Source organism: Ranitomeya variabilis, chromosome 3, assembly GCF_051348905.1.
Source record: "Ranitomeya variabilis isolate aRanVar5 chromosome 3, aRanVar5.hap1, whole genome shotgun sequence".
In the NCBI taxonomy this organism is placed as follows: domain Eukaryota; kingdom Metazoa; phylum Chordata; class Amphibia; order Anura; family Dendrobatidae; genus Ranitomeya; species Ranitomeya variabilis.
Window position 1 is genome coordinate 253,862,844 of NC_135234.1, and position 22,400 is coordinate 253,885,243.

At 49.6% G+C, this 22,400-nt stretch overlaps 1 protein-coding gene across 2 annotated transcripts in view; it reads left to right on the plus strand.

Annotated features, from left to right (window-relative positions):
• Nucleotides 1-22,400, plus strand: part of KIF21B (kinesin family member 21B) — a 637,471-nt gene that overhangs the window by 175,690 nt on the left and 439,381 nt on the right. For both annotated transcript variants that reach the window (XM_077295392.1, XM_077295391.1), the window contains exon 11: nt 14,027-14,203. In XM_077295392.1, the coding sequence (XP_077151507.1) occupies nt 14,027-14,203 (177 nt within the window). The remainder of the gene's footprint in view (nt 1-14,026; nt 14,204-22,400) is intronic.

Consider the following 22,400-nt stretch of genomic DNA (forward strand, 5'->3'; position numbering starts at 1 on the left):
TTGATTGGGGCTGTTTATCCCTCGTATGCTTATCCTGCGTTGCAACCTTTAATAAATTTTTCTCTGTTGTCCACACCCAGGGAGATTAGCTACAGGGGTATGGGTTGTAAAGTTCTTGATTATGTTGGGCACTGTAGACAGAGAAACTTCAAGATCTCTGGAGATGTTCTTGTAACCTTGGAATTGTTGCTTTTGTTTTCCTCTTTCTGTTCTCCATGCTTACTGTGGCACACAGAAACACATGATGCAAAGATCGATTATCCTTTATTTTCTGCTTTCAGGTGTGATTTTCATATTGTCCACATCTGTTACTTGCCACAGGTCAGTTTGAACGAGCATCAAATGCTTGAAACCAAGTTGTTCACCCACAATTTTGGAAATGTGCCAACTAGTGATGAGCGAGTATAATCGTTACTCGGGTTTCCCAGAGAATGCTCGGGTGGTTTCTGAGTATTTTGTAGTGCTCCCTAACAAACAGGCATTCCTCACAGCAGGGGTGGATTAAGGGTAGCCAGGGCCCCGGGCTGTTCAGACACTGTGGGCCCCCCCGGTCATGTGACGGGGGTCATGTGACGGGGGTCATGTGACGGGGGTCATGTTATACCTGAACCAGATTATTCCAGAAAAATGGCCGGGCCCTACTCTACTGTAACCTATTAAATATTTGTTAAAATATGCAATACAATTTAGGTATATTTGGATTTATTTTTCAATTTTTAAAATGACCAATATCACATACAAGGAACAAATACCACCACACCATGACCAGACCACAAATTACAACCACAGTGATCGAATAATATCACATACAAGGAACAAATACCACCGCACCAAGTCAAGACCACATATTACCACCACTTGGTGACCAAATAGCACATACAAGGGACAAATACCGCAACACCACTTCCAGACCACATAGTGAATGAATACTACAATACTGATCAGTAATAAAAAAAAACAACACAATACTATCACCATAAGTGCCAGTATTCACAGGAGATCTGTACTTAGTATGCAGTGTCTGTGTAGAGGTAATACAGAGATCACTGGTGGTATTATACACAGGAGCTCTGTATATAATGTATAGGTAATACAGTGATCACTGGTAACATTGTACACAGGACCTCTGTATATAGTATACAGTGTATAGTGTCAGTGCATAGGTAACACTGACTCACCAGTGACGTCTCTAGGTGAAGTCCTTCATCTTTCATCCAGCACAGACCGCCATCATTTCTTCCAGCCAGGACTCGTTTCTGCAGGAAATAACACAGTTATCTCGAGCTCCGCTTGCAGAACACATTACTTAATTTTTCCCAACTTATACATTACACCACATGAAGAAAAAAAGGCGACATAGTGTCACTCTGCACAGTAACAGGACCGCCCCCCCATTTAAAACAGTGTCCTCAAAAAATAAAATAAATACATCACTGCAGTAATAATATCTCTTAACTAGCCCCTATGTCCAGCATTGCCCCCAGACAGTGTGTTCAACAATCTGCCCCAGTATGTCCAGCATATTGCCCCAGAGTGTCCAGCATTGCCCCCAGACAGTGTGTCCAGCAATCTGCCCCAGTGTGTCCAGCTTATTACCCCCAGTGTGTCCAGCAATCTTCCCCAGTATGTCCAGCATTGCCCCAGTGTGTGCAGCAATCATCTGCCCCAGTGTGTCCTCCAGCATTGCCCCCAGTGTGTCCAGCAATCTGCCCCAGTGTCTCCAGCATTGCCCCCGGTGTCTCCATCATTGCCCCCAGAGAGTGTGTTCAACAATCTGCCCCAGTATGTCAGGCATATTGCCCCAGAGTGTCCAGCATTGCCCCCAGACAGTGTGTCCAGCAATCTGCCCCAGTGTGTCCAGCTTATTACCCCCAGTGTGTCCAACAATCTGCCCCAGTATGTCCAGCATTGCCCCAGTGTGTCCAGCAATCATCTGCCCCAGTGTGTCCTCCAGCATTGCCCCCAGTGTGTCCAGCAATCTGCCCCAGTGTCTCCAGCATTGCCCCCAGTGTCTCCAGCATTGCCCCAGTGTCTCCAGCATTGCCCCAGTGTCTCCAGCAATCATCTGCCCCAGTGTGTCCTCCTGCATTGCCCCCAGTGTGTCCAGCAATCTGCCCCAGTGTCTCCAGCATTGCCCCCAGTGTCTCCAGCATTGCTCCCAGTGTCTCCAGATTCCAGCATTGCCCCCAGTGTCTCCAGCAATCATCTGCCCCAGTGTGTCCTCCAGCATTGCCCCCAGTGTGTCCAGCAATCTGCCCCAGTGTCTCCAGCATTGCCTCAGTGTCTCCAGCATTGCCCCAGTGTCTCCAGCAATCATCTGCCCCAGTGTGTCCTCCAGTATTGCCCCCAGTGTCTCCAGCATTGCCCCAGTGACTCCAGCATTGCCCCAGTGTCACCAGCAATCATCTGCCCCATTGTGTCCTCCAGCATTGCCCCCAGTGTGTCCAGCAATCTGCCCAGTGTGTCCAGCATATTACCCCCAGTGTGTCCAGCATATTACCCCCAGTGTGTCCAGCATTTTAACACCAGTATGTCCAGCAATCTGCCCCAGTGTCTCCAGCATTGCCCCAGTGTCTCCAGCATTGCCCCACAGTGTCTCCAGCATTGCCCCCAGTGTCTCCAGCATTGCCCCAGCCCCAGTGTCTCCAGCACTGCCCCCAGTGTGTCCAGTATTGCCCCAGTGTCTCCAGCATTGCCCCAGTGTCTCCAGCATTGCCCTAGTGTCTCCAGCATTGCCGCAGTGTCTCCAGCATTGCCCCAGTGTCTCCAGCATTGCCCCCCGTGTCTCCAGCATTGCCCCAGTGTCTCCAGCATTGCCCCAGTGTCTCCAGCATTGCCCCAGAGTCTCCAGCATTGCCCCAGTGTCTCCAGCAATCATCTGATCTGCCCCAGTGTGTCCTCCAGCATTGCCCCCAGTGTGTTCAGCAATCTGCCCCAGTGTCTCCAGCATTGCCCCCAGTGTCTCCAGCATTGCCCCAGTGTCTCCAGCATTGCCCCAGTGTCTCCAGCAATCATCTGCCCCAGTGTGTCCTCCAGCATTGCCCCCAGTGTGTCCAGCAATCTACCCCAGTGTCTCCAGCATTGCCCCCAGTGTCTCCAGCATTGCCCCCAGTGTCTCCAGACTCCAGCATTGCCCCCAGTGTCTCCAGCAATCATCTGCCCCAGTGTGTCCTCCAGCATTGCCCCCAGTGTGTCCAGCAATCTGCCCCAGTGTCTCCAGCATTGCCCCAGTGTCTCCAGCATTGCCCCAGTGTCTCCAGCAACCATCTGCAGCAGTGTGTCCTCCAGCATTGCCCTCAGTGTGTCCAGCAATCTGCCCCAGTGTCTACAGCATTGCCCCAGTGTCTCCAGCATTGCCCCAGTGTCTCCAGCAATCATCTGCCCCAGTGTGTCGTCCAGCATTGCCCCCAGTGTGTCCAGCAATCTGCCCCAGTGTGTCCAGCATAATACCCCCAGTGTGTCCAGCATATTACCCCCAGTGTGTCCAGCATATTACCACCATTGTGTCCAGCATATTACCACCAGTGTGTCTAGCATATTACCACCAGTGTGTCCAGCAATCTGCCCCAGTGTCTCCAGCATTGCCCCAGTGTCTCCAGCATTGCCCCACAGTGTCTCCAGCATTGCCCCCAGTGTCTCCAGCATTGCCCCAGCCCCAGTGTCTCCAGCATTGCCCCCAGTGTGTCCAGCATTGCCCCAGTGTCTCCAGCATTGCCCCAGTGTCTCCAGCATTGCCGCAGTGTCTCCAGCATTGCCGCAGTGTCTCCAGCATTGCCCCCATGTCTCTAGCATTGCCCCAGTGTCTCCAGCATTGCCCCAGTGTCTCCAGCATTGCCCCCAGTGTGTCCAGCATTGCCCCAGAGTTTCCAGCATTGCCCCAGTGTCTCCAGCATTGGCCCAGTGTCTCCAGCAATCATCTGATCTGCCCCAGTGTGTCCAGCTTATTACCCCCAGTGTGTCCAGCAATCTTCCCCAGTATGTCCAGCATTGCCCCAGTGTGTGCAGCAATCATCTGCCCCAGTGTGTCCTCCAGCATTGCCCCCAGTGTGTCCAGCAATCTGCCCCAGTGTCTCCAGCATTGCCCCCGGTGTCTCCAGCATTGCCCCCAGAGAGTGTGTTCAACAATCTGCCCCAGTATGTCAGGCATATTGCCCCAGAGTGTCCAGCATTGCCCCCAGACAGTGTGTCCAGCAATCTGCCCCAGTGTGTCCAGCTTATTACCCCCAGTGTGTCCAGCAATCTGCCCCAGTATGTCCAGCATTGCCCCAGTGTGTCCAGCAATCATCTGCCCCAGTGTGTCCTCCAGCATTGCCCCCAGTGTGTCCAGCAATCTGCCCCAGTGTCTCCAGCATTGCCCCCAGTGTCTCCAGCATTGCCCCAGTGTCTCCAGCATTGCCCCAGTGTCTCCAGCAATCATCTGCCCCAGTGTGTCCTCCTGCATTGCCCCCAGTGTGTCCAGCAATCTGCCCCAGTGTCTCCAGCATTGCCCCCAGTGTCTCCAGCATTGCTCCCAGTGTCTCCAGACTCCAGCATTGCCCCCAGTGTCTCCAGCAATCATCTGCCCCAGTGTGTCCTCCAGCATTGCCCCCAGTGTGTCCAGCAATCTGCCCCAGTGTCTCCAGCATTGCCTCAGTGTCTCCAGCATTGCCCCAGTGTCTCCAGCAATCATCTGCCCCAGTGTGTCCTCCAGTATTGCCCCCAGTGTCTCCAGCATTGCCCCAGTGTCACCAGCAATCATCTGCCCCATTGTGTCCTCCAGCATTGCCCCCAGTGTGTCCAGCAATCTGCCCAGTGTGTCCAGCATATTACCCCCAGTGTGTCCAGCATATTACCCCCAGTGTGTCCAGCATTTTAACACCAGTATGTCCAGCAATCTGCCCCAGTGTCTCCAGCATTGCCCCAGTGTCTCCAGCATTGCCCCACAGTGTCTCCAGCATTGCCCCCAGTGTCTCCAGCATTGCCCCAGCCCCAGTGTCTCCAGCACTGCCCCCAGTGTGTCCAGTATTGCCCCAGTGTCTCCAGCATTGCCCCAGTGTCTCCAGCATTGCCCTAGTGTCTCCAGCATTGCCGCAGTGTCTCCAGCATTGCCCCAGTGTCTCCAGCATTGCCCCCCGTGTCTCCAGCATTGCCCCAGTGTCTCCAGCATTGCCCCAGTGTCTCCAGCATTGCCCCAGAGTCTCCAGCATTGCCCCAGTGTCTCCAGCAATCATCTGATCTGCCCCAGTGTGTCCTCCAGCATTGCCCCCAGTGTGTTCAGCAATCTGCCCCAGTGTCTCCAGCATTGCCCCCAGTGTCTCCAGCATTGCCCCAGTGTCTCCAGCATTGCCCCAGTGTCTCCAGCAATCATCTGCCCCAGTGTGTCCTCCAGCATTGACCCCAGTGTGTCCAGCAATCTACCCCAGTGTCTCCAGCATTGCCCCCAGTGTCTCCAGCATTGCCCCCAGTGTCTCCAGACTCCAGCATTGCCCCCAGTGTCTCCAGCAATCATCTGCCCCAGTGTGTCCTCCAGCATTGCCCCCAGTGTGTCCAGCAATCTGCCCCAGTGTCTCCAGCATTGCCCCAGTGTCTCCAGCATTGCCCCAGTGTCTCCAGCAACCATCTGCAGCAGTGTGTCCTCCAGCATTGCCCTCAGTGTGTCCAGCAATCTGCCCCAGTGTCTACAGCATTGCCCCAGTGTCTCCAGCATTGCCCCAGTGTCTCCAGCAATCATCTGCCCCAGTGTGTCGTCCAGCATTGCCCCCAGTGTGTCCAGCAATCTGCCCCAGTGTGTCCAGCATAATACCCCCAGTGTGTCCAGCATATTACCCCCAGTGTGTCCAGCATATTACCACCATTGTGTCCAGCATATTACCACCAGTGTGTCTAGCATATTACCACCAGTGTGTCCAGCAATCTGCCCCAGTGTCTCCAGCATTGCCCCAGTGTCTCCAGCATTGCCCCACAGTGTCTCCAGCATTGCCCCCAGTGTCTCCAGCATTGCCCCAGCCCCAGTGTCTCCAGCATTGCCCTCAGTGTGTCCAGCATTGCCCCAGTGTCTCCAGCATTGCCCCAGTGTCTCCAGCATTGCCGCAGTGTCTCCAGCATTGCCGCAGTGTCTCCAGCATTGCCCCCATGTCTCTAGCATTGCCCCAGTGTCTCCAGCATTGCCCCAGTGTCTCCAGCATTGCCCCCAGTGTGTCCAGCATTGCCCCAGAGTTTCCAGCATTGCCCCAGTGTCTCCAGCATTGGCCCAGTGTCTCCAGCAATCATCTGATCTGCCCCAGTGTGTCCAGCTTGTTACCCCCAGTGTGTCCAGCAATCTTCCCCAGTATGTCCAGCATTGCCCCAGTGTGTGCAGCAATCATCTGCCCCAGTGTGTCCTCCAGCATTGCCCCCAGTGTGTCCAGCAATCTGCCCCAGTGTCTCCAGCATTGCCCCCGGTGTCTCCAGCATTGCCCCCAGAGAGTGTGTTCAACAATCTGCCCCAGTATGTCAGGCATATTGCCCCAGAGTGTCCAGCATTGCCCCCAGACAGTGTGTCCAGCAATCTGCCCCAGTGTGTCCAGCTTATTACCCCCAGTGTGTCCAGCAATCTGCCCCAGTATGTCCAGCATTGCCCCAGTGTGTCCAGCAATCATCTGCCCCAGTGTGTCCTCCAGCATTGCCCCCAGTGTGTCCAGCAATCTGCCCCAGTGTCTCCAGCATTGCCCCCAGTGTCTCCAGCATTGCCCCAGTGTCTCCAGCATTGCCCCAGTGTCTCCAGCAATCATCTGCCCCAGTGTGTCCTCCTGCATTGCCCCCAGTGTGTCCAGCAATCTGCCCCAGTGTCTCCAGCATTGCCCCCAGTGTCTCCAGCATTGCTCCCAGTGTCTCCAGACTCCAGCATTGCCCCCAGTGTCTCCAGCAATCATCTGCCCCAGTGTGTCCTCCAGCATTGCCCCCAGTGTGTCCAGCAATCTGCCCCAGTGTCTCCAGCATTGCCTCAGTGTCTCCAGCATTGCCCCAGTGTCTCCAGCAATCATCTGCCCCAGTGTGTCCTCCAGTATTGCCCCCAGTGTCTCCAGCATTGCCCCAGTGACTCCAGCATTGCCCCAGTGTCACCAGCAATCATCTGCCCCATTGTGTCCTCCAGCATTGCCCCCAGTGTGTCCAGCAATCTGCCCAGTGTGTCCAGCATATTACCCCCAGTGTGTCCAGCATATTACCCCCAGTGTGTCCAGCATTTTAACACCAGTATGTCCAGCAATCTGCCCCAGTGTCTCCAGCATTGCCCCAGTGTCTCCAGCATTGCCCCACAGTGTCTCCAGCATTGCCCCCAGTGTCTCCAGCATTGCCCCAGCCCCAGTGTCTCCAGCACTGCCCCCAGTGTGTCCAGTATTGCCCCAGTGTCTCCAGCATTGCCCCAGTGTCTCCAGCATTGCCCTAGTGTCTCCAGCATTGCCGCAGTGTCTCCAGCATTGCCCCAGTGTCTCCAGCATTGCCCCCCGTGTCTCCAGCATTGCCCCAGTGTCTCCAGCATTGCCCCAGTGTCTCCAGCATTGCCCCAGAGTCTCCAGCATTGCCCCAGTGTCTCCAGCAATCATCTGATCTGCCCCAGTGTGTCCTCCAGCATTGCCCCCAGTGTGTTCAGCAATCTGCCCCAGTGTCTCCAGCATTGCCCCCAGTGTCTCCAGCATTGCCCCAGTGTCTCCAGCATTGCCCCAGTGTCTCCAGCAATCATCTGCCCCAGTGTGTCCTCCAGCATTGACCCCAGTGTGTCCAGCAATCTACCCCAGTGTCTCCAGCATTGCCCCCAGTGTCTCCAGCATTGCCCCCAGTGTCTCCAGACTCCAGCATTGCCCCCAGTGTCTCCAGCAATCATCTGCCCCAGTGTGTCCTCCAGCATTGCCCCCAGTGTGTCCAGCAATCTGCCCCAGTGTCTCCAGCATTGCCCCAGTGTCTCCAGCATTGCCCCAGTGTCTCCAGCAACCATCTGCAGCAGTGTGTCCTCCAGCATTGCCCTCAGTGTGTCCAGCAATCTGCCCCAGTGTCTACAGCATTGCCCCAGTGTCTCCAGCATTGCCCCCAGTGTGTCCAGCAATCTGCCCCAGTGTGTCCAGCATAATACCCCCAGTGTGTCCAGCATATTACCCCCAGTGTGTCCAGCATATTACCACCATTGTGTCCAGCATATTACCACCAGTGTGTCTAGCATATTACCACCAGTGTGTCCAGCAATCTGCCCCAGTGTCTCCAGCATTGCCCCAGTGTCTCCAGCATTGCCCCACAGTGTCTCCAGCATTGCTCCCAGTGTCTCCAGCATTGCCCCAGCCCCAGTGTCTCCAGCATTGCCCCCAGTGTGTCCAGCATTGCCCCAGTGTCTCCAGCATTGCCCCAGTGTCTCCAGCATTGCCGCAGTGTCTCCAGCATTGCCGCAGTGTCTCCAGCATTGCCTCCATGTCTCTTGCATTGCCCCAGTGTCTCCAGCATTGCCCCAGTGTCTCCAGCATTGCCCCCAGTGTGTCCAGCATTGCCCCAGAGTTTCCAGCATTGCCCCAGTGTCTCCAGCATTGGCCCAGTGTCTCCAGCAATCATCTGATCTGCCCCAGTGTGTCCTCCAGCATTGCCCCCAGTGTGTCCAGCAATCTGCCCCAGTGTCTCCAGCAATCTGCCCCAGGGTCTCCAGCATTGCCCCCAGTGTCTCCAGCATTGCCCCCAGTGTCTCCAGACTCCAGCATTGCCCCCAGTGTCTGCAGCAATCATCTGCCCCAGTGTGTCCTCCAGCATTGCCCCCAGTGTGTCCAGCAATCTGCCCCAGTGTCTCCAGCATTGCCCCAGTGTCTCCAACATTGCCCCAGTGTCTCCAGCAATCATCTACCCCAGTGTGTCCTCCAGCATTGCCCTCAGTGTGTCCAGCAATCTGCCCCAGTGTCTCCAGCATTGCCCCAGTGTCTCCAGCAATCATCTGCCTCCAGCATTGCCCCCAGTGTGTCCAGCAGTCTGCCCCAGTGTGTCCAGCATATTACCCCCAGTGTGTCCAGCATATTACCCCCAGTGTGTCCAGCATATTACCACCAGTGTGTCCAGCATATTACCACCAGTATTTCCACCATATTACCACCAGTGTGTCCAGCAATCTGCCCCAGTGTCTCCAGCATTGCCCCCCAGTGTCTCCAGCATTGCCCCCAGTGTCTCCTGCATTGCCACAGCCCCAGTGTCTCCAGCATTGCCCCCAGTGTGTCCAGCATTGCCCCAGTGTCTCCAGCATTGCCCCAGTGTCTACAGCATTGCCCCAGTGTCTCCAGCATTGCCCCAGTGTCTCCTGCATTGTCCCAGTGTCTCCAGCAATCATCTGCCCCAGTGTGTCCTCCAGCATTGCCCTCAGTGTGTCCAGCAATCTGCCCCAGTGTCTACAGCATTGCCCCAGTGTCTCCAGCATTGCCCCAGTGTCTCCAGCATTTCCCCAGTGTCTCCAGCAATCATCTGCCCCAGTGTGTCCTCCAGCATTGCCACCAGTGTGTCCAGCAATCTGCCCCAGTGTGTCCAGCATATTACCCACAGTGTGTCCAGCATATTACCCCCAGTGTGTCCAGCATATTACCCCCAGTGTGTCCAGCATATTACCACCAGTGTGTCCAGCATATTACCACCAGTGTGTCCACCATATTACCACCAGTGTGTCCAGCAATCTGCCCCAGTGTCTCCAGCATTGCCCCAGTGTCTCCAACATTGCCCCCCAGTGTCTCCAGCATTGCCCCCAGTGTCTCCAGCATTGCCCCAGCCCCAGTTTCTCCAGTATTGCCCCCAGTGTGTCCAGCATTGCCGCAGTGTCTCCAGCATTGCCCCCAGTGTCTCCAGCATTGCCCCAGTGTCTCCAGCATTGCCACAGTGTCTCTAGCATTGCCCCAGTGTCTCCAACATAGCCCCCAGTGTCTCCAGCATTGCCCCAGTGTCTCCAGCATTGCCCCCAGTGTGTCCAGCATAGCCCCAGTGTCTCCAGCATTGCCCCAGTGTCTCCAGCAATCATCTGATCTGCCCCAGTGTGTCTTACAGCACTGCCCCCAGTGTGTCAAGCAATCTGCCCCAATGTCTCCTGCCCCAGTATCTCCAGCATTGCCCCAGTGTCTCCAGCAATCATCTGCCCCAGTGTGTGTGTCCTCCAACATTGCCCCAGTCAGTGTCTCCAGCATTTCCCCAGTCACTGACTGTCCAGCATGCAGCATTATTGCCGTTTACTTAGGTTAGCAAAATACACAAAAAAAACAAAAAAACAACTGAGTTCTCCTCACCTGACCAGCGTTCCAGGCGACGAGCTTCCTCCAGCAGCGCGCACTCGCCGGTGTCTGACAGACACTGCGCATGCGGCCGCCGACTTCAGCTGCCAGCCTCCAATTGGCTGGCGGCTGCCTGTTGTTAACTATTGACGTGCGGGCCTGTGCCCGCACATCAATAGGAAACCGCCGCAGCGCCAGTAGGGGCCTGGTGAGTAGATGAGACGGGGCCCGAGCGCTACATAATACTCGGAGACCACCCGAGCATGCTCTGGGAAACCTGAGCAACGAGTATACTCGCTCATCACTAGTGCCAACAATTTTGTCCTGCCCATTTTCGGGGTTTTGTGTGAAATTACCTTATGTACTTGTGTACTTGTGTATAAGCCGAGTTTCTCAGCACATTTTTTTTGTGCTGAAAACTCCACTTCAGCTTATACACGGGTCATTGTCCCAGAAAGATGGCGGGGGAGTGGCGGAGCAGCGGGTCACAGAGGCAGGAGCCAGAGACTGCGGCTGTAACTGTGCCCGCTGTTAAAGAGAAATGAATATTCACTACGCTGGCAGTGAATATTCATTTCTCTTATAGCGCGCACAGTTACAGCCACAGCCTACATATCTTCCCTGCATGCACTCACCGCATCTCCTTCTGGTGCCAGTCTTTCCTGCCGAGCGATCATGTGCCCCCACTCATTAAGGTATTGAATATTCACCCCCCTCCACTCCCATAGGCGTGGAGTGACTATTCATTACTTGAATGAGCGGGGACACGTAATCGCTCGGCCGGAAGAGCTGTTGGTGCCGGAACAAGATGCAGCGACGGCGCACAGGGAACGCAAGTAGGATGTGTTTTTTTGTTTTATAGGGACCATGCATACAAGGATAGGGGATAAGGAGCCATGCATACGGGGATGGGGAGTCATGCATACAATAACGGGAATAAGAAGCCATGCATACAAGGACAGAGACGGGGAGCTATATATACCAGGATATAGATGGGGGGGACAATGCATACCCGGCGTATTCTCACCCATCCCTTGTAGATTGTGAGCCCTTGCGGTTAGTGTACTCGTTCCTTATGTACCAGTCGTGACTTGTATTGATTAAGATTATTGTACTTGTCTTTTATTATTCATACCCCTCCTCACATGTAAAGCACTATGGATAAATGGCGCAATAATAATAATAATAATAATACTGAAGCCAATAAGTTTTCCATGGCAAAATTAGGTGCCTCAGCTTATACTCGGGTCGACTTATTAAGGCTGGTTTCACACTTGCGTTTTGATCTGCAGCGTTTTTAAAAAAACGCATGTGGTGAAGAAACGCATGTAAACGCGTGCAAACGCTGCGTTTTTTAGACGCCCCCCCCAAAAAAAAAAGCGGGAAAACTCGGCGTTTTCCCGCGTTTACATGCGTTTTTTCCCGCGTTTGCGTTTTTGAAACGCATGCTGAGAAGTGTGTGACAGCTGCCAATCATCAAAATCAACTGGAAAACACACTATTAATAGAATTAGCTAGGGTTAGGGTTAGGGCTAGGGATAGGGTTAGGATCCCTAGGGTTAGGGTTAGGGGTAGCTTTTTATTAGAATGTCCTGGTCACCAGGTCACTGATAAGCCACCCCCCACCATCAAGGTGATAAAGGGATCCAAACCCTAACCCTACCCCTAACCCTAACCCTAAGGATCCAAACCCTAACCCTACCCCTAACCCTAACCCTAACCCTAGGGATCCAAACCCTAACCCTACCCCTAACCCTACCCTTAACCCTAACCCTAGGGATCCAAACCCTAACCCTACCCCTAACCCTACCCCTAACCCTAACCCTAACCCTAGGGATCCAAACCCTAACCCTAACCCTACCCCTAACCCTACCCCTAACCCTAACCATAACCCTTGGGATCCTAACCCTAACCCTAGGGATCCTAACCCTAGGGTTACTAGGGATCCTAACCTTAGGGTTAGGTTTAGGGTTAGGATCCCTAGTAACCCTAGGGTTAGGGTTAGGGTTTTCTTGTTTCTTCTTGTGTTTAGGGCTAGGGTTAGGGTTAGGGTTTTCTTGTTTTTTCTTGTGTTTAGGGTTAGGGTTAGGGTTTTCTTGATTTTTCTTGTGTTTTCTTGTGTTTTTCGGTAAAAACGCATGCGTTTTTAACGCAAGCAAACGCATGTGCTTAAAGACGCATGCGTTTACATAGACAGCAATGCATTTTTTTGCCGCGAATAAACGCATGCTTTTTTTAAGGCAAAAAAACGCCACTAGAAATTACTACATGTTGCATTTCTGCAAATGAACGCACGCGTCAAAAAACGCATGCGTTGCCGAAAACGCGTCAAAACGCACGCTAAAAAACGCATGCGTTTTTTAGCGCTAAAACGCTGCAGATCAAAACGCAAGTGTGAAACCAGCCTTACTGGGAGAAAGACTTCATTTTCTGGAACAATTTCAAGGGTGCCAACACTTTTGGCTAAAATGTGTGTAATCTTTTCTCTCATGTGTATGATTATTGTGGAGAACTCAACCAATCCTCTGTATGTCACTCTAGTTTACCTGTCACATTACCTTTCACCCTTGAGCATCCTAAGTCTACTAGGTTGGTGCCCATTTCTTTTATCTTGCTGCTAGTAGTGCTGCAGTCTCTCTCTGAAGTAATTTCCAGTAGGCTGCTTTCACAATACAATTTGATATTTGTTTTGACCATGATAACACAAAGGATTTCTTTTTGCTTTAAAAAAAAACAAAAAAAAAAACTTATCTACTTGCATAAACTAAGATCATGGGTAAGAAAAAGAAAAATGACTTTTATACACAAACAGTGATCATTAGTACAGCCCACCATAAATTTTAGATGGCGTTCAGCCGAATGATGGTTCAGTCGATTATTTTTTCGGCAGCTTTCTTGGCCATTCTCCCACACAAAGGAGAGCTCATTTATTCTATGAGTGAGCCATACATCAGACATATAAGTTGGAGGCTTATTTCCGAGAGACAGTCCGAAATCAGATATTTCCACCTACAATAAATTGTTTGAGGCTCCCATACACATTAGACTATCAGCCAAACTAGACAATATCGGAAGGTTCGGCCGGCATTAGTCTAAAGGCTCCTTTTCACTTGCGAGAAATACGTGTGAGTCTCGCATGTTAAAAGCAAGCTCTGGCGCCGGCACTCAGGAGCGGAGCGTGATGCTCCATGTGTTGCTATGCAGCCGCACTCTCCGCTATGGAGTGCCGGCGCCAGAGCTTGGTTTTATCCTGCGAGTGGGCTTGATTTTTGGGCTAAGTAATATTAATTGGAGAGGGCTCTTCCCACATACAAAATTTTTGAAGAACTGCTGAACAATCTGCAGGAAAAACACCAAGAATCTAAATTTTTCTTGATGATCTGGAAGGAAGGAAATCAAAACCAAATCACTGAGAAAAAGTGCCAGTTCCATGGCTCCATGTAGAGCATTTTGTTAGATTATTAGGCCCCTTTCACACATCAGGTTTTTGCTGTCAGGCACAATCTGGCGAATTTTGAAAAAACGGAACCAGCAAAAGTTGCTGCTGGATCTGTTTTTTTCTCAGACTTGTATTAGCGCCGGTGAAAAATGTATGAAACGTGAGGTGAAATGATGGAATCCGCCGATCAAATCCAGTTTTTTTTTTTTTTTTTTTTAAACACAAATCATGCCTTTTCCATTCAAATCAAGAATTTTCCATTCTTCTCTCTCTCTGTCTCGAACAGGCTACTATAATTATACATTTAGTAATTTTCATACCATCGCCATACCAAATAATTTTCTTCTCTTCCCAGGACTCGTTTGGTTGAAAGTGAAGCCATGAATGAATCTCTGCGCCGCAGTCTGTCCAGAGCTAGCTCACGCCCTGTACTTTCTGGACCTGCACCCCCTACACCATCATTTGAGGCTCAGGTTAATGATGTTGTTCGGAGAGCAAAGGAGGAAGTACAAAGTATAATGAAGAAAGGAGGGTAAAATTAAATACAGACTTGTGCTGTATTTCACCAAATACAATAAAAAAGCATACTTTAAAGATACGTAAAATTAAGCAGAAATTGAATACTTTTGGCTTATAATGATTAATGTTAAAACACTGAACACAATAGGAACTGTGGAATTCATTAATCTGCTTGTCTGAAGACATGATCACCCATTATGGTTTACTAAATCAAGGAGAACAACTTAGCAATAAGCACAATAATCTGATAATTGTCAGGAGCAGTCCTGTATACTTTCTCTATATTTGCTATAGAACTCATGTTTGCTGTGACATTTGTCATTATGCCCATTCATATACAGTATAGGTGTGTGGCTACACACATTAGACTCATAGCAGAAGAACATGCTGATTTTGGATACACTGGTTGACCAACTAATGTGTATGGAGCCTCCCGACTCTTCTCAAATGGCAGATATCAGGGACGAGAAGGATCGTGTAGTTGGATTTCAACATGCCTGATTCTTTTGTCCTTGGGGTTGATATCTGCAGCTATAGACTGATAGCAGATAGCAGCATTCTAATTATATTATTAAGCAGTAGATATCTTTGACAAGTAATCATCAATATCTCTGAGCGCACTTCATTCAATCATCTATTCAGAATAATTATAACATTGAATGAATAAACTCAAGGTAATTTCTAAAGAACAGTAGTACGTCACATACTTATGAGCCCACACCATTGCCAGGAGAATGTAAGCTATGGCACATACCCAGCATCTTGATTTAGCAGCAGCAGCCAGAGCTTTCTCCGATGACTGCTGTTTAAAGAGACACGATCACAAAAAATTACCCTCGCCTTTTTATTTTAATATATTACTAGCAAAAATGTCAACTAAATTCTAAATATGCCATTAAAAATCAGCAAGGGAAATGCTTCCATTAATATGGGATGAATAACAGTAAAAAGTCACCGCCATTTTCTGACAAACCTAGTGGCGCTATGTCGTTCCACAGCACAGAAGTGAAGTATGAGTTCTGAGAAGCTTGGTTTTGCTGCTCACAAAAGATACAATTTTCAGTGTTTGTGGAGTGAGTTCCCACTGGTCCTGAGGACACACTGCTGCTTTATTAGAAGACTTTTCCATTCCTGTCTGTAGCTTCACTCAGTGGCGTAACTATAGTCCTGTGCAAGATTTGGACCTGGGCCCCCCCGCAGGTTGGTCAGATTTATGGGCCCGCATAGTGATCTAAATCCTATAAGGACATACAACCCCTGGCAAAAATTATGTAATCACCGGCCTTGGAGGATCTTCATTCAGTTTTTTAATTTTGGAGAAAAAAAGCAGATCACAGACATGGCACAAAATTAAAGTCATTTCAAATGGCAACTTTCTGGCTTTAAGAAACACTAAAATAAATCACAAACAAAAAATGTGGTAGTCAGTAATGGTTACTTTTTTTAACCCCTTCATGACCCAGCCTATTTTGGCCTTAATGACTTGCCGTTTTTTGCAATTCTGACCAGTGTCCCTTTATGAGGTAATAACTCAGGAACGCTTCAACGGATCCTAGCGATTCTGAGATTGTTTTTTCGTGACATATTGGGCTTCATGTTAGTGGTAAATTTAGGTCGATAATTTCTGAGTTTATTTGTGAAAAAAATGGAAATTTGGCGAAAATTGTGAAAATTTCGCAATTTTCACATTTTGAATTTTTATTCTGTTAAACCAGAGAGTTATGTGACACAAGATAGTTAATAAATAACGTTTCCCACATGTCTACTTTACATCAGCACAATTTTGGAAACAAATTTTTTTTTTGCTAGGAAGTTATAAGGGTTAAAATTTGACCAGTGATTTCTCATTTTTACAACAAAATTTACAAAACCATTTTTTTTAGGGACCACCTCACATTTGAAGTCATTTTGAGGGTTCTATATGGCTGAAAATACCCAAAAGTGACACCATTCTAAAAACTGCACCCCTCAAGGTGCTCAAAACCACATTCTAGAAGTTTATTAACCCTTCAGGTGTTTCACAGCAGCAGAAGCAACATGGAAGTAAAAAATGAACATTTAACTTTTTAGTCACAAAAATGATCTTTTAGCAACAATTTTTTTATTTTCCCAAGGGTAAAAGGAGAAACTGGACCACGGACGTTGTTGTCCAATTTGTCCTGAGTACGCTGATACCTCATATGTGGGGGTAAACCACTGTTTGGGCGCACGGCAGGGCTCGGAAGGGAAGGAGCGCCATATGACTTTTTCAATGAAAAATTGGCTCCAATCTTTAGCGGACACCATGTCGCGTTTGGAGAGCCCCCGTGTGCCTAAACATTGGAGCTCCCCCACAAGTGACCCCATTTTGGAAACTAGACCCCCCAAGGAACTTATCTAGAAGCATAGTGAGCACTTTAAACCCCCAGGTGCTTCACAAATTGATCCATAAAAATGAAAAAGTACTTTTTTTTCACAAAAAAATTATTTTAGCCTCAATTTTTTCATTTTCACATGGGCAACAGGATAAAATGGATCCTAAATTTTGTTGGGCAATTTCTCCTGAGTACACCAATACCTCACATGTGGGGGTAAACCACTGTTTGGGCACATGGTAAGGCTCGGAAGGGAAGGAGCGCCATTTGACTTTTTGAATGAAAAATTATCTCCATCGTTAGCGGACACCATGTCGCGTTTGGAAAGCCCCTGTGTGCCTAAACATTGGAGCTCCTCCACAAGTGACCCCATTTTGGAAACTAGACCCCCCAAGGAACTCATCTAGAGGCATAGTGAGCACTTTAAACCCCCAGGTGCTTCACAAATTGATCCGCAAAAATGAAAAAGTACTTTTTTTTCACACAAAATTTCTTTTAGCCTCAATTTTTTCATTTTCACATGGGCAACAGGATAAAATGGATCCTAAAATTTGTTGGGCAATTTCTCCTGAGTATGACGATACCTCATATGTGGGGGTAAACCACTGTTTGGGTGCACGGCAAGGCTCGGAAGGGGAGGCGTGCCATTTGACTTTTTGAATGGAAAATTAGCTCCAATCGTTAGCGGACACCATGTCGCATTTGGAGAGCCCCTGTGTGCCTAAACATTGGAGCTCCCCTACAAGTGACCCCATTTTGGAAACTAGACCCCCCAAGGAACTTATCTAGATGCATAGTGAGCACTTATAACCCCCAGGTGCTTCACAGAAGTTTATAACGCAGAGCCGTGAAAATAAAAAAATAATTTTTCTTTCCTCAAAAATGATTTTTAGCCCAGAATTTTTTATTTTCCCAAGGGTAATAGGAGAAATTGGACCCCAAATGTTGTTGTCCAGTTTGTCCTGAGTACGATGATACCCCATATGTGGGGGTAAACCACTGTTTGGGCGCACGTCGGGGTTCGGAAGGGAAGTAGTGACGTTTTGAAATGCAGACTTTGATGGAATGCTCTGCGGGCATCAGGTTGCGTTTGCAGAGCCCCTGATGTGCCTAAACAGTAGGAACTCCCCACAAGTGACTCCATTTTGGAAACTAGACCCCCAAGGGAACTTATCTAGATGTGTGGTGAGCACTTTGAACCCCCAAGTGCTTCACAGAAGTTTATAACGCAGAGCCGTGAAAATAATAAATGTGTTTCCTTTCCTCAAAAATATTTTTTTAGCCCAGAATTTTTTATTTTTGCAAGAGTAACAGGAGAAATTGGACTCCAAAAGTTGTTGTCCAGTTTCTCCTGAGTACGCTGATACCCCATATGTGGGGGTAAACCACTGTTTGGGCACATGCCGGGGCTCGGAAGGGAAGTAGTGACGTTTTGGAATGCAGACTTTGATGGAATGGTCTGCGGGCATCATGTTACGTTTGCAGAGCCCCTGATATGCCTAAACAGTAGAAACCCCCCACACGTGACCCCATTTTGGAAACTAGACCCCCCCAAGGAACTTATCTAGATGTGTGGTGAGCACGTTGAACCCCCAAGTGCTTCACAGAAGTTTACAACGCAGAGCCGTGAAAATAAAAAATCATTTTTCTTTCCTCAAAAAAGATGTTTTAGCAAGCAATTTTTTATTTTCACAAGGGTAACAGGAGAATTTGGACCCCAATATTTGTTTCCCAGTTTGTTGTTAGTACGCTGATACCCCATATGTGGGGGTAAACCACTGTTTGGGCACACGTCAGGGCTCGGAAGGGAAGTCGTGACATTTGAAATGCAGACTTTGATGGAATGGTCTGCGGGCGTCACATTGCATTTGCAGAGCCCCTGATGTGCCTAAACAGTAGAAACACCCCACAAGTGACCCCATTTTGGAAACTAGACCCCCGAAGGAACTTATCTAGATGTGTGGTGAGCACTTTCAACCCCCAAGTGCTTCACAGAAGTTTATAACGCAGAGCCGTGAAAATAAAAAATAATTGTTCTTTCCTCAAAAATTATGTTTTAGCAAGTAATTTTTTATTTTTGCAAGGGTAACAGGAGAAATTGGACCCCAACAGTTGTTGCCCAGTTTGTCCTGAGTACGCTGGTACCCCAAATGTGGGGGTAAACCACTGGGGCTTGGAAGGGCGGGAGCACCATTTGACTTTTTGAACGCAAGATTGGCTGGAATCAATGGTGGCGCCATGTTGTGTTTGGAGACCCCTGATGTGCCTAAACAGTGGAAACCCCTCAATTCTAACTTCAACACTAACCCCAACACACCCCTAATCCTAATCCCAACTGTAGCCCTAACCCTAATCACAACCCTAACCCCAACAAACCCCTAACCACAACCCTAACCGCAACACACCCGTAACCCTAATTCCAACCCTAATCCTAACCCTAATCCCAACCGTAACCCTAATCCCAACCCTAACCACAACTGTAACCCCAACACACCCCTAACCCTATCCGTAACCCTAACCACAAGCCTAATCTTAACCCTATTTCAAACCCTAGCCCTAATTCCAACCCTAACTCTAATTCCAACCCTAACCCTAAGGCTATGTGCCCACGTTGCGGATTCGTGTGAGATTTTTCCGCACGATTTTTGAAAAATCTGCAGGTAAAAGGCACTGCGTTTTACCTGCGGATTTACAGCAGATTTCCAGTGTTTTTTTGTGCAGATTTCACCTGCGGATTCCTATTGAGGAACAGGTGTAAAACGCTGCGGAATCCGCACAAAGAATTGACATGCTGCGGAAAATACAACGCAGCGTTTCTGCATGGAATTTTCCGCACCATGGGCACAGCGGATTTGGTTTTCCTTAGGTGTACATGGTACTGTAAACCTGATGGAAAACTGCTTCGAATTCGCAGCGGCCAATCCGCTGCGGATCCGCGGCCAATCCGCTGCGGATCCGCGGCCAATCCGCTGCCAATCCGCTGCGGATCTGCGGCCAATCCGCTGCGGATCCGCGGCCAATCCGCTGCCAATCCGCTGCGGATCCGCGGCCAATCCGCTGCGGATCCGCTGCCAATCCGCTGCGGATCCGCGGCCGATCCGCTGCGGATCCGCGTCCGATCCGCTGCGGATCCGCGGCCGATCCGCTGCGGATCCGCGGCCGATCAGCTGCCGATCCGCTGCGGATCTGCTGCCGATCCGCTGCCGATCCGCTGCCGATCCGCTGCGGATCCGCGGCCGATCCGCTCTGTGTGCACATGCCATAACCCTACCCCTAACCCTAACCCTACCCGTAACCCTAACCCTACCCCTAACCCTACCCCTAGTTCTAACCCTAGTTCTAACCCTAACCCTAGTGGAAAAAGAAAAAAAAATATTTTCTTTATTTTATTATTGTCCCTACCTATGGGGGTGATAAAGGGGGGGGGTTTATTTATTATTTTTTTATTTTGATCGCTGTGATAGAACCTACCACAGCGATCAAAATGTACTTGTAAGGAATCTGCCGGCTGGCAGATTCGGCGGGCGTACTGAGCATGCGCCCGCCATTTTGGAAGATGGCGGCGCCCAGAGAGGAGGCGTATGGACACCGGGAGGATCGGTAAGTATGAAGGGGTGGTGGGGGGGTGGATTGGAGCACAGGGGGGGTGATTGGAGCACAGGGGGGGTGATCGGACCACAGGGGGGAGCGGACAGCAGGACGGGGGAGCCGGCAGGCGGACGGAGGGGACCGGAGGACTAACGGAGGACTGGGGGGGCGATCGGTGGGTGTGGGGGGGGTGACTTCAGGTTTTCCAGCCATGGCCGATGATATTGCAGCATCGGCCATGGCTGGATTGTAATATTTCACCAGTTTTTTAGGTGAAATATTACAAATCGCTCTGATTGGCAGTTTCACTTTCAACAGCCAATCAGAGCGATCGTAGCTACGGGGGGGTGAAGCCACCCCCCCTGGGCTGAAGCACCACTCCCCCTCTCCCTGCAGATCGGGTAAAATAGGAGTTAACCCTTTCACCCGATCTGCAGGGACGCGATCATTCCATGACGCCACATAGGCGTCATGGGTCGGATTGGCACGGGTCTTCATGACGCCTACGTGGCGTCATGGGTCGGGAAGGGGTTAACCAAGGATAGGGGAAAAATTATGGAGTCACTCAATTCTGAGGAAAAAATTATGGAATCATGAAAAACAAGCAAACAAAAAAACACTCCAACACATCACTAGTATTTTGTTGCGGGGGGCGTGGCTTAGACACAGGTGATGTAGGTTGCAAAACGTGCGAGCTCCTGAGGTAATCCTCTAACGCAACATATAATGCGACTTTTTTGAAAATTTTTGCTTCCATTCATATTTACTTTTATTCAGAAATTTATTGTGCACATTTTGAGACATTATTCGCCTTAGGCCAGTCTCACACGTCCAGATAATTCCGGTACCAGAGAAAACAGTACCGGAGTTATCTGTGTCCGTATGTCCGTGTGCTCACGTGGCACATCAGTGTGGCACACATGCGGCAGCCATGTGCCGCCCGTGTGCCTCCTGAGTACCACATGGACTGAGCAGGAGAGACAGCGCAACAGTAAGCGCTGTCCCCAGCGTGTGGTGCTGAAGGCGGCATTAATCTCTTCTCCCCTGCAGGAGAGAAGAGATGAAAAATCAATTTTTATTTTTTTTTTGTTAAAAATAAAGTTTGGGGTCACCTCCCGCCTCCCACCCCCCGTGCGCCCGCCTGCTTGCAGAGAAATACTCACCCAGCTCCCGCGATGCCTCCTCTCAGCACTGGCAGCCTGTGCGGTGTGAGCGGTCATGTGGTACCGCTCATTACAGTGATGAATATGCGGCTCCACCCCTATGTGAAACTTCCCTCTTCACTCATTCCTACTGAGACCATGGACCTCTCTTCCTCTTCAAAGAGGAAGGGTTCCTCGAGTTGGGGGGGGAACGCGGTCCTCCATTACCAATTCTTCGGAAGAGGACTCTACTAATTACTCTCCCAATCATAGTCCAAAAAAGTCCAAGGACCGAGGAACCATCTGTGTCTTCCCTGTCTTGTACCTTTCATGATGCAACGTCACTTGAGGCGTGTATGAATACTCTGGTTGATAAACTTAGTGCCAGATTGCGTCTTGATATGGACAACCAGACAAAAATATTTCAGGAGACTCTCGAGTTTTTCACTTCTCGGTTGGATAACCATATAGTTAGACTGGGAGAATTGGAAAAGGCACATGCACTGTCCCTAAAGGAACAGTCTGACTCTAAGTCAGAGATCAGTCAGTTGAAGCTTAAGTTGGCAGATCTAGAGGACAGATCCCGTCGTAACAACATTAAATTTAGAGGTATATCTGAAGATATCTCACCCATTAAGCTTCCTGAGTTTGTTAAGGGGATTTTTAGGAGGATAATTCCCAATTTTTCGGATACAGATCTCATTATAGATCGTATCCATCGTCTTCCTAAGCCTCCTTCTGTCCCTAAAGACCTCCCTAGAGATGTTATCATGAAAATTCACTGTTATCATATTAAAGAGAAAATACAAAACCTGGTCAAAATTAAAGGAGGATTCCCGAAACCCTATCACCATCTTAAGTTGTTTGCTGACCTGTCCAAAGCAACTATTGAGGGTCGGAGGCACTTTAGATCACTCCTCTGAGTTTTCCTCTGAGGCTCATCCTTAATTATAGGGGGAAAAATGCAGTTTTTCTTACACCTGAGGAGGGTCTCCTATTTTTAAAATCTCACAGTGTTATTTCTTCTGTTCCTGCATCTACTTCCACAGGTCCAGACCATGTCACTTGAGCTCAATTTGTCATTTTTTGATTTGCTTACCTGGGTTTTCTAATATTTTATGATATT